The sequence below is a fragment of the Stylophora pistillata genome, chromosome 6 (genome assembly GCF_964205215.1).
Source record: "Stylophora pistillata chromosome 6, jaStyPist1.2, whole genome shotgun sequence".
Lineage (NCBI taxonomy): Eukaryota > Metazoa > Cnidaria > Anthozoa > Scleractinia > Pocilloporidae > Stylophora > Stylophora pistillata.
In genome coordinates this window covers 35,863,520-35,878,778 of record NC_142524.1, presented here as the reverse complement: position 1 = coordinate 35,878,778, position 15,259 = coordinate 35,863,520, and the positions used below count along the sequence as shown (strand labels likewise).

At 40.2% G+C, this 15,259-nt stretch overlaps 2 protein-coding genes, 1 long non-coding RNA gene and 1 pseudogene across 4 annotated transcripts; 2 read left to right on the top strand and 2 right to left on the bottom strand.

Annotated features, from left to right (window-relative positions):
* Window positions 1-1,527: 1,527 nt before the first annotated feature.
* Window positions 1,528-3,737, bottom strand: LOC148729632 (melanocortin receptor 4-like). The gene has a single exon (XM_088725705.1). The coding sequence runs from the start codon at window positions 2,925-2,927 to the stop codon at window positions 2,040-2,042; it is 888 nt and encodes a 295-aa protein (XP_088581831.1). The 5' UTR covers window positions 2,928-3,737; the 3' UTR covers window positions 1,528-2,039.
* A 2,570-nt stretch (window positions 3,738-6,307) lies between these two features.
* LOC148729631 (uncharacterized) lies at window positions 6,308-8,373 on the top strand. The gene is made up of 2 exons (XM_088724566.1): window positions 6,308-6,665; window positions 7,053-8,373. Exons 1-2 carry the CDS (start codon window positions 6,544-6,546, stop codon window positions 8,290-8,292), a joined length of 1,362 nt encoding a protein of 453 aa, XP_088580692.1. The 5' UTR covers window positions 6,308-6,543; the 3' UTR covers window positions 8,293-8,373.
* A 363-nt stretch (window positions 8,374-8,736) lies between these two features.
* Window positions 8,737-10,762, bottom strand: LOC148729630 (uncharacterized; annotated as a pseudogene).
* Window positions 10,763-10,901: 139 nt separating this feature from the next.
* Window positions 10,902-15,039, top strand: LOC148729629 (uncharacterized). Of its 2 annotated transcripts, XR_015988530.1 has the most exons (3): window positions 10,902-11,094; window positions 11,321-11,448; window positions 14,377-15,039. It is a non-coding gene; the product is annotated as an uncharacterized LOC148729629 (long non-coding RNA). The 2 variants fall into 2 exon arrangements; XR_015988529.1 differs by having other exon boundaries at window positions 10,902-11,448.
* Window positions 15,040-15,259: the final 220 nt, after the last annotated feature.

The window sequence follows — 15,259 nt, the reverse complement described above, 5'->3', positions numbered from 1 at the left end:
ATATTCCATCATGAAATTGTTAATCATCTCAAAATTCTAGTTTTTCAGAAGAAATGGAAAAAACCCCACGTACTTTGATTATTCAATATCTCCGTGTTGTACAAAATGTCAGTTGAAACTCAAGTAACAATGATAAACTGTAGAGCGAGACGACACGCCACGATTATTAAATGTTCATTGTTGATAAAGGTAAATAAACTGCGACCAAAAAAATGGAACATCTGGCGTTAACAGTTCGTCAGAGCATATAACTTGAGGGCTGACGTAACATCTAACTTTAGCTACTGACCAGCGCACCAACACAAGCGCTACAATCTGATTGGCTCCATCACTGCAAATCATGAATTAAACAATAGAGTGCACTATGGGCTGATAGTATCTCTCCACGGATGAACACTATCGCGTCACGTGATCAATTTAAACCAATAAGAATCGGAGAAAATTTAGTGGCGAAACCACTGAAACGAAACGACCGAAAAAGCGAAACGATTGGAAAAGAAAAAAAAAAAAACAGAAACAAACATGACCGAAACATTGGTGCGGAAGAGAACAAAAGAGATCACCGTTAGGTGAAACAGGTTTTTATTTTGAGCTCTTAAAATTTCTCAAAACCAGAATATTCTTAAGAGGATAATGACTTTTGATGTCGATAAAAGGATACTTCGGCATTCAATCACTTCCGTGAGGAGATCCTCTACTGAGAAAGCCCTGAAACTATAGCCCTCTTAAAAAGCCTCGCTTCAAGAGACCATCAAAAGGCATTTAAATACAACACAAAACAAATTTACATATCTGATTATCACATACAATGAATATATGAAGTTCATATATTTTGAACTGCGGTATTAGATACGTATGATGCACCAGTATCGCAGAGGTCAGTGGTTCGAATCCCGTACAGGCCTGATTTTTTTCAGGTCTGATTTTCGCTATTGCATAAATAGCGCTATCTACTGCGAGGATCGTGCATCATACGTATCTAATACCGCAGTTCAAAATATATGAACTTCATATATTCACTGTATCTGATTTATCACTTTCACGGGTTTCTTACGAATCAACTTAACGGCCTGCTCCCAGTTGGCTTGTTAGCTCAATTGGTGGAGCGCTGCACCAGTATCGCAGGAGTCAGTGGTTCGAATCCCGTACAGGCCTGATTTTTTTCAGGTCTGATCTTCGCTATTGCATAAATAGCGCTATCTACTGCGAGGATCGTGCATAATACGTATATCTGATTATGAAGGGCAGAAGTTAAGGGAGTTGTTTTTGGCCGTTTGAGGAGAGGCTTAATTTAGAGGCTTAATTTAGAGGCTGAAGTTAGAGTTCTAAATGTGAGAGAACATCTAAAGTAAAATGTACCTTTTCCTCGACATTCCATCTTTCCTTCACTCGGCGTGGGCTAATTTTGGACGTTTCACTCGTTGCCAAATTTCTCTTGGTTATTGCTTTTGTTGTTGTTGTTTTGACGGTTGCGCTTGTCTCAGTGGTTTCAATCTAATGTGTAGGTTTAAAGTCCATTCGATTCAGTTTTGTTGATTATCATAAGAAGTTTTTACTTTTGTATTCAAGCGTGCCAAAGACATGATTACGGTAATTTATGTTTTTATGAACAAAGCTAGTAGATCTGAGTATATAGCATTCATAGTCTGTTTATGAGCCACGTGGCCCATCAGGCCGACGCTTAACTCCGGTTCCTGTAACATAAGCGATTAGGAGTCTCTAATGAAGTATTCGTACTTCTGCTTTAAAACCAATACAAGTAATAAGAAAGTTACCCTTTGCTTCCGACGAAAAAGAGGTAGAAAAACATTACATCTGCATGTTATAACTTCAATTAACTTAAGCTGTCTAAGCTCACAAATTGAATACAAATATAGGTCTACATTTACATATGACCTGTAAGCAAACTACAATGACTTACAGTTTCTCTACTGTGCAAAACACATTCGTTTACTTTCGTTGCGAACTATTCATAATACTTGAAGATTGCCTCCGAAGTGCTCGGTTGTTATATAGCTACCTTAAAAGTTTCTTCAGTTTTAACGACGAAATATATTTCGAAGAATGCAAATGATAGATTGCCGAATGTGTCTCATTTTCCAGCCGTATACCAAAGGGTTTAGTGACGAGTTGAAAAACAAAAGCGTTAACGTATAAATAACACTTGTACGAAATCTGGTGGTTTCTTTAATGGAAGAAAAACCCCAAATATAAACACAGTACCAGGGTAAATAACACAACAAAAACACGAGGTATATGTAGAAGGTACTGCTAGCCGACCTCCTCAACCTGGCGGCGTTCATTGTCGTTCCACCCCCGTGTGTTAGTTGCAACACTTGGATTTCCTTTGTGTGGCGCCTCACCGCTAAATATATTTCAAAATAAATGATTGTTGTACAAATAATACAACAGCCAAAAGTAACAGTGAGTACGATTCTTCCAGCGTATTTGAGCCAGAAATAATCCAGCACTAACAGCAATGAAAACAAGAAACTAAACGTCCATATCATCAACACCGCAGCAACAACACGCTTGTGAGTCACAAGTTCTTGATATCTGAGATGAAGGTGAATGGCCAGAAATCTGTCTGTGCTCATAGCAGTAACACCGAAAAGTGACGCACACAAGAATAAACTCGAAAAAAATTCAGTGATGTAGGTAAATATATTTATCTCGTAGATATAGTTTCCACTAGTAGCGCAAGTAATCAGCCTTGCAACATAGGCAGGTTTCACCAGCAAACCAACACCAAGATCAGAAACAGCGAGACTCAGTAGGAATGTTTTCAAAGTATTTGGCAATCCTGACGTTTTCCTCATCGCATGGATCGTCAAAATGTTCATCATAATGGATGTGTAGCAAAAGAAGGAGTTCAACACGGAATTAGTGACACAAGACGAGTAATACGGGCTTTCGCTATTCCCCATTCTATAACTGGTAGTCAGGAGGCTGGTTTGTCAGCAAGTTCACGAAGTACGCTCAGAAGAAATGGATTTCATGAGACAAACATGCTTCATCGTGAATTCCATCACGAGCCACAGGTAAACGGAAGTTCAAATATTCGAAAAGGCGGGTTGGTATGGAGTGACGTCATAAACCGGATAAGTTTCCATCATCGCCTTGACAGCCTTTTTCGATAATTGCTCGCAGTAATCTGAGTAGTTGCTTGAATTTGTACAGTCTCTGTTCCTGCTGGGTACAATGAAGCCTTTTGTTTATTAGGGGCTGGATCGGCCTATTGACATTTGGAGATTGGATTTCATATTAATATGCGTAAGCAAAAGCGGGAATGTTTAGTTTCCCGCGGTCGAGTGCAGTTATGGATCCCTTGAAACTTCGAAGGGTTGAATTGCTTCATTCTCCTCCAGATGAGTCAAGGGAATGGTTTATCTTAAATTTCAAGAAATGTGGCATAAGAGTCAGCAAGTTTTTTGAAGTAGCCTGTTGGTGGCACATTTTCCAAGCGTTTTGTACGGTCCAGCTTTAAAAAATGGCGGAAGCTTGGATGACCGATATGTTCAGAACAACAAAGTGGCCATCGCCTCTCTATTTGGAGTTGTTTCTACCATCTTCCGGCAGAAATTCGAAGAAGGAGAAGTGGTGAGATATCTTTGGTTGATCGATAAAATAAATTCTTGATCCTGGATCAAGAAAAGCTTGGCAAACGTTACTTAGCATTTTCAAGCTAAGACGAACCGGGGTAAGTCATAACGTTTATATTTTTATTAAGATTGGATAAAGTGAGTTTGCTCTGTTATGTTTTGTTGTGAATGCTGGTTTCACGGTGTATCAGAACTCATCTCTGCTTGGCAGGAAAATCACATAATTGCCTGTGTTTGATTTTACGCTGAGCCTCTAAGTCTTCTAGCTATGAGATAGAATAAATATATGAAAATCATATATTTTGAACTGCGGTATTTGATACGTATGATGCACGATCCTCGCAGTAGATAGCGCTATTTAAGCAATAGCGAAATTCAGACCTGAAAAAAATCAGGCCTGTACGGGACTCGAACCACTGACCTCTGCGATACTAGTGCAGCGCTCTAACCAATTGAGCTAACAAGCCAACTGAGAGCAGGCCGTTAAGTTGATTCGTAATGAACCCGTGAAAGTGATAAATGAGATAGAATAAATATATGAAAATCATATATTTTGAACTGCGGTATTTGATACGTATGATGCACGATCCTCGCAGTAGATAGCGCTATTTAAGCAATAGCGAAATTTAGACCTGAAAAAAATCAGGCCTGTACGGGACTCGAACCACTGACCTCTGCGATACTAGTGCAGCGCTCTAACCAATTGAGCTAACAAGCCAACTGAGAGCAGGCCGTTAAGTTGATTCGTAATGAACCCGTGAAAGTGATAAATGAGATAGAATAAATATATGAAAATCATATATTTTGAACTGCGGTATTTGATACGTATGATGCACGATCCTCGCAGTAGATAGCGCTATTTAAGCAATAGCGAAATTTAGACCTGAAAAAAATCAGGCCTGTACGGGACTCGAACCACTGACCTCTGCGATACTAGTGCAGCGCTCTAACCAATTGAGCTAACAAGCCAACTGAGAGCAGGCCGTTAAGTTGATTCGTAATGAACCCGTGAAAGTGATAAATGAGATAGAATAAATATATGAAAATCATATATTTTGAACTGCGGTATTTGATACGTATGATGCACGATCCTCGCAGTAGATAGCGCTATTTAAGCAATAGCGAAATTCAGACCTGAAAAAAATCAGGCCTGTACGGGACTCGAACCACTGACCTCTGCGATACTAGTGCAGCGCTCTAACCAATTGAGCTAACAAGCCAACTGAGAGCAGGCCGTTAAGTTGATTCGTAATGAACCCGTGAAAGTGATAAATGAGATAGAATAAATATATGAAAATCATATATTTTGAACTGCGGTATTTGATACGTATGATGCACGATCCTCGCAGTAGATAGCGCTATTTAAGCAATAGCGAAATTTAGACCTGAAAAAAATCAGGCCTGTACGGGACTCGAACCACTGACCTCTGCGATACTAGTGCAGCGCTCTAACCAATTGAGCTAACAAGCCAACTGAGAGCAGGCCGTTAAGTTGATTCGTAATGAACCCGTGAAAGTGATAAATGAGATAGAATAAATATATGAAAATCATATATTTTGAACTGCGGTATTTGATACGTATGATGCACGATCCTCGCAGTAGATAGCGCTATTTAAGCAATAGCGAAATTTAGACCTGAAAAAAATCAGGCCTGTACGGGACTCGAACCACTGACCTCTGCGATACTAGTGCAGCGCTCTAACCAATTGAGCTAACAAGCCAACTGAGAGCAGGCCGTTAAGTTGATTCGTAATGAACCCGTGAAAGTGATAAATGAGATAGAATAAATATATGAAAATCATATATTTTGAACTGCGGTATTTGATACGTATGATGCACGATCCTCGCAGTAGATAGCGCTATTTAAGCAATAGCGAAATTCAGACCTGAAAAAAATCAGGCCTGTACGGGACTCGAACCACTGACCTCTGCGATACTAGTGCAGCGCTCTAACCAATTGAGCTAACAAGCCAACTGAGAGCAGGCCGTTAAGTTGATTCGTAATGAACCCGTGAAAGTGATAAATGAGATAGAATAAATATATGAAAATCATATATTTTGAACTGCGGTATTTGATACGTATGATGCACGATCCTCGCAGTAGATAGCGCTATTTAAGCAATAGCGAAATTCAGACCTGAAAAAAATCAGGCCTGTACGGGACTCGAACCACTGACCTCTGCGATACTAGTGCAGCGCTCTAACCAATTGAGCTAACAAGCCAACTGAGAGCAGGCCGTTAAGTTGATTCGTAATGAACCCGTGAAAGTGATAAATGAGATATAATAAATATATCAAATACCGCAGTTCAAATAGAATAAATATATCAAAGAATAAATATATAGAATAAGATAGAAGATAGAAGATAAGATAGAATAAATATATCAAATACCGCAGTTCAAAATATATGATTTTCATATATTTATTCTATCTCATTTATCACTTTCACGGGTTCATTACGAATCAACTTAACGGCCTGCTCTCAGTTGGCTTGTTAGCTCAATTGGTTAGAGCGCTGCACTAGTATCGCAGAGGTCAGTGGTTCGAGTCCCGTACAGGCCTGATTTTTTTCAGGTCTGAATTTCGCTATTGCTTAAATAGCGCTATCTACTGCGAGGATCGTGCATCATACGTATCAAATACCGCAGTTCAAAATATATGATTTTCATATATTTATTCTATCTCATTTATCACTTTCACGGGTTCATTGAGTCCTTAAGTGTGACGTCACGTTACCATGGCGCTAAAAAATGCAGTTCTAAACAAAATATCTTATGCGAGCGCTTTGGACACGCTTCCTTTGTTTTGAATGTCTAAAGCTTTAATTATCCAGTGTAATCCCACAAAAGACAGTAAAAAAAAAACAGGAAAGGTTAAAGGGTCATCCAAGGGATCAACTTTTGTTTAAGAAGTGTAAAGGACGCGGGTCAAACGGGCAAAATGGTTTACTGTTTTGCCCCTACATGTGGCCATTCGTCGGAGGGCAACACTTGCAAGTTCTTCGCTTTTCCAAGCGCTACAAAGCAGAACGACGAGTACAAGAGATGGATTCGACTCATAAGGTATGAACTGATATTCAAAAAGAATTCCTTAATCGGTGAGAATTTGATGAATTACGTGATTTTAAGTGAGATTTACGGACTCTATTCAGGTGAAGAGTTGACATCAGGACATGAGGGAGAATCATCGAATACTGAATTATAGAAGCTTCAGCTAGTTGTCTTTTTAACGGTCGCTTTGTATTTTCCGTAGCCAAAACCTTAAATCTGAGTGCTTCATCGTGTTTTTGGAATTTAGATACATTTAAAACCAATGTAGATCTGCTATGTAACGTGCTTGATCGATTCACGAAATGTTTCGCGTCGCTTCGCGATTTTGCCTTCGCTGGTTGTGGAACGGCTATGTTGTTGACAACAGAATCACTAAATCGGGTGTTTTGTTATTAACAGAAGAGAAGATCGAGAGCCCAGCAAGTACTCAAGAGTATGTAGCTGCCATTTTAGGAATGGTCAGAAAGCCAATGGTCCTGAAGTGTTTGAACGCAATAAGCATAAGTTATTTACTGAACAAAGGGGTCCACCGCCGAAGAAAATAAAGAATACTGAATCAAAGGTAGAGTCTCTTTCACAGATGATAGAATTTGCCCGAAAAAATGAACAGCCATTAGTAGCTGACACAGAAGAAAACCTGCAAACAACACAGGAGATTATCCTGGAAGCAGAGCTTGACTTTGCCAACAGGGAGCTAAAGGAACTTAACCAAACTGTCCAGTATAAGAGGAACAAGTACACTGTGTCTGCGCTTGAGGGAGATGTAGTACGAATGGAGACAGGTCTTCCAACCAAAGAAGTCTTTAATATTGTTGTAAAGCATGCTCTTAGATTTAAAGATAGCGTGAACTATTTTGCTGGATGGAAGGTAGAATCCATCAATTTTGAGGATCAAATTTTTATCACTTTAATGAAAGTACGACAGAACTACACACAGCTTCACCTAGCCCAATTGTTTCATTGTAGTGTGGCCACAATTTCTAACATTGTTATAACATTCACTCATGTTTTGCATGAAATTTTGTTTGATGACCTAATGACGTCGATTCCATCCCGGGAAAAAAACAAGATCTCTGCACCCTCCTCTTTCAGGCAATTTGAATCCTGTCGGATTGTTATAGACTGCACAGATATTGAGGTTGCTGCACCGGGATTGATGAGTCAGCAAAATGCGACCTATTCATCATACAGAGGAATGAATTCCTTTAAGGTAATAGTTGGTGTTGCACCAAATGGAGTCATTACTTATGTCAGTCGGCTGTATCCAGGTTCTATTTCAGACAAGGCCATTGTGCAACAGTCTGGACTCCTTAATCACTTGACAGCTGGAGATATGATTCTGGCGGACAAGGGTTTCCTTATCCAGGATGTTGTACCACATGGTGTCTGTGTCAATATCCCACCTTTTCTGAATAATGGAACTTTCACAGAGAGTGAGGTCAAGAAAACAAAAGCCATAGCTAAAGCACGGATTCATGTCGAAAGAGCCAATGCTAGGCTGAAAGACTTCAAAATTTTAGGCTTCATTCCTTCGTATTTGCGCTGCTATGCTGACATTTTGTTTCAGTTATGTGCAGCACTTGTAAATTTGCAATTTCCTCTCATCAAAGAGGGATGTGAAGATATGGTTTTTGAGTAGTTTTATGCTTGAAGACTACATTGGACAGTTTTTTAATAATTATTGTTGTTCAAATAGAAATAAAATAATTTGTAGACTGAGGCTTAGTTAGAAGAAAATACAGCTAGAGGGGTGGGGGCATTCTAATATAACAGTAAAGGGATGATTTTACCTCCTAGGGATTACAATATTTATCATCTGGTACAGCCTGGGTGTACATAGGGTGTCAAATTAGATCACTGCGAGAATTCTTTCATCATGTTTAGGAGAACAGAAGTTAAAAGAAGTTTTGACATATGTTTTACAATGGATGTCTTTTTGGGGATAAAAATAAAAGCAAGTACTGCCCACAGTTACCCTTAAGGGGTCTTTCTGAACATTTCCCATGAGCATCCCATCACTTTTATATGGGAGTTTCCCTTCCCCCCAGGAAAACAACATTAAATGATGTACAATTTTTCCATGTCTTTTAAATAATACCATGTTATCCTTGTGTTTATTAATAAAAATGCAAATATATGTATAGCCTGTTACCACAACTCCCTCACACCAAACTAGTAGTGGTAGGTCAATTTGAGGACTGAAAACCGACGAGTATCATTATTTTTTAAAACATATCGTTCATTAACAAGCCTTTTTTTATTTCACTACTAGAGAAAATCACGCCCTCGTGTTCATTTGGGCAACAAAAACAGTCTAAAACTTAATCTTGACATTTGGCATTCAAAGGATAAAGGAAGAGAGCTAGACCATAATTAGCAAATTACAATTCTCCTTCCACTATTCTAGGGAATATATTATCAAAATAGAATTAGGTCAAGACAGGAATGTTTGCCACCCATTCTTCATCTCTTTCTATTTTTACAATAGCTATATCCTTTGTGGTCCATACCACAAAATAACAAAACCTCCTACGTGAGAAGTACATTTCTCCCTGGACCTGGTGCCAATAAACATGGTCTTTTTTCAAGGCGTAGCCCTGTCCACTTCCACATTTTTCAAGGCAAAATGTTGCTGACTCCACTGCCTCTGCTACTGTTAGGTTCCGTTCCGTGTACGGACACTTCACCTCAAGAACAGTTCCTTCATCAATGATACCATCTGGAGATGCACCAAGAATTCCAGATGAATGAAACCAGATTCCAGTTCCTTTCACTGCCAACCCTGTTTTCAGGGTGAATGCTTTGACGGCTTCCTCTTCATTATTTACTCCCCATTGCACTGCCTTTACCCTTGATAGGTCGTACTCCCCGAGAAGACGTTTAATAAGTGAAGGAGTGATCCTCTTTGCCTTTAGGACAGAGCCGAGTTACTGGCTGTAAGGCGGCCCCTTCTCGCCAAAAACCAGGCCGGGTTGTCTCGCTGGCCAGCAGTTAATTCGCTAACCCTTAAAATGTCCGTTTCTTGTAATCTGGAAAGGCGAACCAAACAGTCCAGCTGCTGCTGACGCCCAGTGGCTTGAAGAAACTCGTCAGAGAAAATAATTTCTTCTATGGTTGGAAAAGGAAGCTGGTTAGCAATAGGTGGCTCAGGGCTGATTAGCCAGCAGAGCCCCGTAAACCGCCCATATTCCTTCAGGTCTTCGTACAACGCGCAACGGTCAGCTTGTGTAGGCTTTCTCGACAGAGCAGAATACCTTTTAGGCGGGAGGAACATTTCTGTGACCGCTTGAGTTGAAAGTGATGTATTTGACTTTCGTTTCCGCCACTGGCATTCGACGTCGGTTCGGCTCAGTTTGTGAATACCGTGAATAAAGAGGGCTGCTGCGTGACTGCATTTAAACACGCCTCTTGGACATTCACACTCGGTTGATTTTATTTCATGTTCTTCATCCAAATAAATCTGCAAGATGTCAAGATTAATGGCATTTAGTTCGGCAAATAGAAACGGTTTTTTCGGCAAGATGCTACTAGTAAAAGATCGATGATGCAAAGAATAACAACTCACCGTCACTTTATAAACCTTTTGTTTCATGCTTGCGTGTACTTCTCCTCGTAAAACACCCTGCTGGTAAGTAAATGCTTGAATGTGATCTGACTTAAAGTGGTTTTCCCCCTTTTTTATAGATTTCTTTTCTTCTGAGAAGAAAGAAAAAAGCGAAGCGATGGATAATGTCGCCATTTTGAATCGAATGGGCGCTTGTTTGGAACTGAGATTTTTAGCACCATGGAAACGTGACGTCACCGCTTAAGGACTCTATTACGAATCAACTTAACGGCCTGCTCTCAGTTGGCTTGTTAGCTCAATTGGTTAGAGCGCTGCACTAGTATCGCAGAGGTCAGTGGTTCGAGTCCCGTACAGGCCTGATTTTTTTCAGGTCTGAATTTCGCTATTGCTTAAATAGCGCTATCTACTGCGAGGATCGTGCATCATACGTATCAAATACCGCAGTTCAAAATATATGATTTTCACATATTTATTCTATCTCATTTATCACTTTCACGGGTTCATTACGAATCAACTTAACGGCCTGCTCTCAGTTGCCTTGTTAGCTCAATTGGTTAGAGCGCTGCACTAGTATCGCAGAGGTCAGTGGTTCGAGTCCCGTACAGGCCTGATTTTTTTCAGGTCTGAATTTCGCTATTGCTTAAATAGCGCTATCTACTGCGAGGATCGTGCATCATACGTATCTTCTAGCTATGATCACTTTTTATGGCTACTTTAGGAGAAATTTCGGGTTTGTTTCCTTGATAGGGTCTTGACAGTATTATAATTTATTTCATTTCTATTTTTCTACGATAAAAGATTTAAATCGCCAGAGGGATGCCATTGAGAAAACTGGAATAGTAGTTAATGGAAGATGCTTTAAAGTTAAATTTCCAGGTTATTTGTGTGTGCCAATCTTGACTCTTTATATTTTTTTTATCTTATTATTTTTTATTTTTGCAATGTTTTTATGTTACATGTCTAGCTACGTGATAGTAATTATTGAATCCATTTTATGCTTGGCAGTGTTAGAAAATATCTGGGAAAGTATAACATCTGAGATCTTTGGTGTAGCTATTTTAACTTCAACTTCTTGTTATCTTCTTGTCTTTTTTCATGACAGTTACTCTTGATTACAAAACACTGATAATGCTGCTCAAGCAAAGAGCTGGTGATGCCAAAAAATATATCAATGAACTTTGCAAGCAAGGATTGGACACAGAGTGCTGTGTATTCTGCAAAGTTATTAAGGTAGGTTATACCTGCAATGCTAAATGACATGCATCATAGTGGAATTATACAATAACACAAAACATATTCAGCCTACTGGTATTTGTTATGCAATTTATTTATAATCAATCAGTGAGAGCTTCCTTTTCATTCATGGTCAATATAGGGAAGTGTTGTCTATCCTTTCTGGTTCACACAGGCTGAAGTCCAGGCATTCAGAGTAATACCAGAGCACTTCTGGGATTTATAACATACTTAGCTTTTCATTCATGGTCAATATTGGGAAGTGTTGTCTATCCTTTCTGGTTCACCCAGGCTGAAGTCCCCGCATTCAGTGTAATGCCTGGGATATATAACATACATAGCTTTTCATTCATGGTCAATATAGGGAAGTGTTGTCTATCCTTTCTGGTTCACCCAGGGTGAAGTCCTGGCATTCAGTGTAATGCCTGAGCGCTTCTGGGATATACAACATACTTAGCTTTTCATCCATGGTCAATATAGGGAAGTGTTGTCTATCCTTTCTGGTTCACCCAGGCTGAAGTCCTGGCATTCAGTGTAATGCCTGAGCGCTTCTGGGATATACAACATACTGAACTTTTTATTCATGATCAATATAGGGAAGTGTTGTCTATCCTTTCTGGTTTACCCAGGCTGAAGTCCTGGCATTCAGAAAAATGCCTGAGTGCTTCTGGGATATACAACATACTTAGCTTTTCATTCATGGTCAATATAGGGAAGTGTTGTGTATCCTTTCTGGTCCACCCAGGCTGAAGTCCTGGCATTCAGTGTAATGCCTGAGTGCTTCTGGGATATATAACTTACATAGCTTTTCATTCATGGTCAATATAGGGAAGTGTTGTGTATCCTTTCTGGTCCACCCAGGCTGAAGTCCTGGCATTCAGTGTAATGCCTGAGTGCTTCTGGGATATATAACTTACATAGCTTTTCATTCATGGTCAATATAGGGAAGTGTTGTCTATCCTTTCTGGTCCACCCAGGCTGAAGTCCTGGCATTCAGAAAAATGCCTGAGTGCTTCTGGGATATACAACATACTTAGCTTTTCATTCATGGTCAATATAGGGAAGTGTTGTCTATCCTTTCTGGTTCACCCAGGCTGAAGTCCTGGCATTCAGAAAAATGCCTGAGTGCTTCTGGGATATACAACATACTTAGCTTTTCATTCATGGTCAATATAGGGAAGTGTTGTGTATCCTTTCTGGTCCACCCAGGCTGAGGTCCTGGCATTCAGTGTAATGCCTGAGTGCTTCTGGGATATACAACATACATAGCTTTTCTTTCATGGTCAATATAGGGAAGTGTTGTGTATCCTTTCTGGTCCACCCAGGCTGAAGTCCTGGCATTCAGTGTAATGCCTGAGTGCTTCTGGGATATATAACTTACATAGCTTTTCATTCATGGTCAATATAGGGAAGTGTTGTCTATCCTTTCTGGTCCACCCAGGCTGAAGTCCTGGCATTCAGTGTAATGCCTGAGTGCTTCTGGGATATACAACATACATAGCTTTTCTTTCATGGTCAATATAGGGAAGTGTTGTGTATCCTTTCTGGTCCACCCAGGCTGAAGTCCTGGCATTCAGTGTAATGCCTGAGCGCTTCTGGGATATATAACTTAAATAGCTTTTCATTCATGGTCAATATAGGGAAGTGTTGTCTATCCTTTCTGGTTCACCCAGGCTGAAGTCCTGGCATTGACTGTAATGCCTGAGCACTTCTGGGATATATAACAAAGTTTCACATAGCTTTTCATTCCTGGTCATTATAGGGAAGTGTTGTCTATCCTTTCTGGTTCACCCAGGGTGAAGTCCTGGCATTCAGTGTAATGCCTGAGCACTTCTGGGATATACAACATACTGAGCTTTTTATTCATGGTCAATATAGGGAAGTGTTGTCTATCCTTTCTGGTTCACCCAGGCTGAAGTCCTGGCATTCAGAGTAATGCCTGAGTGCTTCTGGGATATATAACATACTTAGGTTTTCATTCATTGTCAATATAGGGAAGTGTTGTCTATCCTTTCTGGTCCACCCAGGCTGAAGTCCTGGCATTCAGTGTAATGCCTGAGTGCTTCTGGGATATACAACATACATAGCTTTTCATTCATGGTCAATATAGGGAAGTGTTGTCTATCCTTTCTGGTCCACCCAGGCTGAAGTCCTGGCATTCAGTGTAATGCCTGAGCGCCTCTGGGATATATAACTTACATAGCTTTTCATTCATGGTCAATATAGGGAAGTGTTGTCTATCCTTTCTGGTTCACCCAGGCTGAAGTCCTGGCATTCAGTGTAATCCCTGAGCACTTCTGGGATATACAACATACTGAGCTTTTTATTCATGGTCAATATAGGGAAGTGTTGTCTATCCTTTCTGGTTCACCCAGGCTGAAGTCCTGGCATTCAGAGTAATGCCTGAGCGCTTCTGGGATATATAACATACTTAGCTTTTCATTCATTGTCAATATAGGGAAGTGTTGTCTATCCTTTCTGGTCCACCCATATTGAAGTCCTGGCATTCAGTGTAATGCCTGAGCGCTTCTGGGATATACAACATACTTAGCTTTTCATTCATGGTCAATATAGGGAAGTGTTGTCTATCCTTTCTGGTTCACCCAGGCTGAAGTCCTGGCATTCAGTGTAATGCCTGAGCGCTTCTGGGATATACAACATACTTAGCTTTTCATTCATGGTCAATATAGGGAAGTGTTGTCTATCCTTTCTGGTTCACCCAGGCTGAAGTCCTGGCATTCAGTGTAATGCCTGAGCGCTTCTGGGATATACAACATACTTTAAGTTTTTTCATTCAGGGTCAATACGGGGAAGTGTTGTTTATCTTTTCTGGTTCACCCAGGCTGAGTGGAAGTTTTGCTATTCACAGTAATCCCTTAGTGCTTCTGGGATACCTAACATTCTTATTTTCTTTGACATTCACAGGTTAATCAAGGGAAGTGTTGTCTCTCGGCCTTACTGGTTCACCAGGCTGAAGTCCTGGCATTCAGTTTAATGCCTGAGCGCCTCTGAGATATTTGACTTACTTAGCTTTTCATTGATGGTTAATATAGGGAAGTATTGTCTATCCTTTCTGGTTCACCCAGGCTGAAGTCCTGGCATTCAGTGTAATGCCTGAGCGCTTCTGGGATATACAGCATACTTTAAGTTTTTCATTCATGGTCAATACGGGGAAGTGTTGTTTATCTTTTCTGGTTCACCCAGGCTGAACGGAAGTTCTGCTATTCACAGTAATCCCTTAGTGCTTCTGGGATACCTAACATTCTTATTTTCTTTGACATTCACAGGTTAATCTAGGGAAGTGTGGTCTATCGGCCTTACTGGTTCACCCAGGCTGAAGTCTTGGCATTCAGTTTAATGCCTGAGCGCCTCTGAGATATTTGACTTACTTAGCTTTTCATTGATGGTTAATATAGGGAAGTATTGTCTATCCTTTCTGGTTCACCCAGGCTGAAGTTCTGGCATTCAGAGGTTTTCTGGCATATATAATGTGAAGAAATTCTTGTGACGCAAACTTTTCTGTTATTTGAGCTCTTCACCTATATCTACAGCAGAGCGACAGGAATAAATAGTCGTTTGAGACAAAAATTTGGAAAACAGCTTCATTTACTGTTAAAAGTCGCCCTGCAAACCGCGACGGGAAGAGAACATCAAACCAAAAAATGCTGCCAAAAAAACTCAATAAATAACACAAGGCAAAACACTGCTGGTACATTTCTTTGCGAAGCTAGATCGTGAAACTCTGATGCGACGTTTTTGTAGGGCGTAAACACACGACGACGATTGATTTCCTGACAAACTGGTTAAT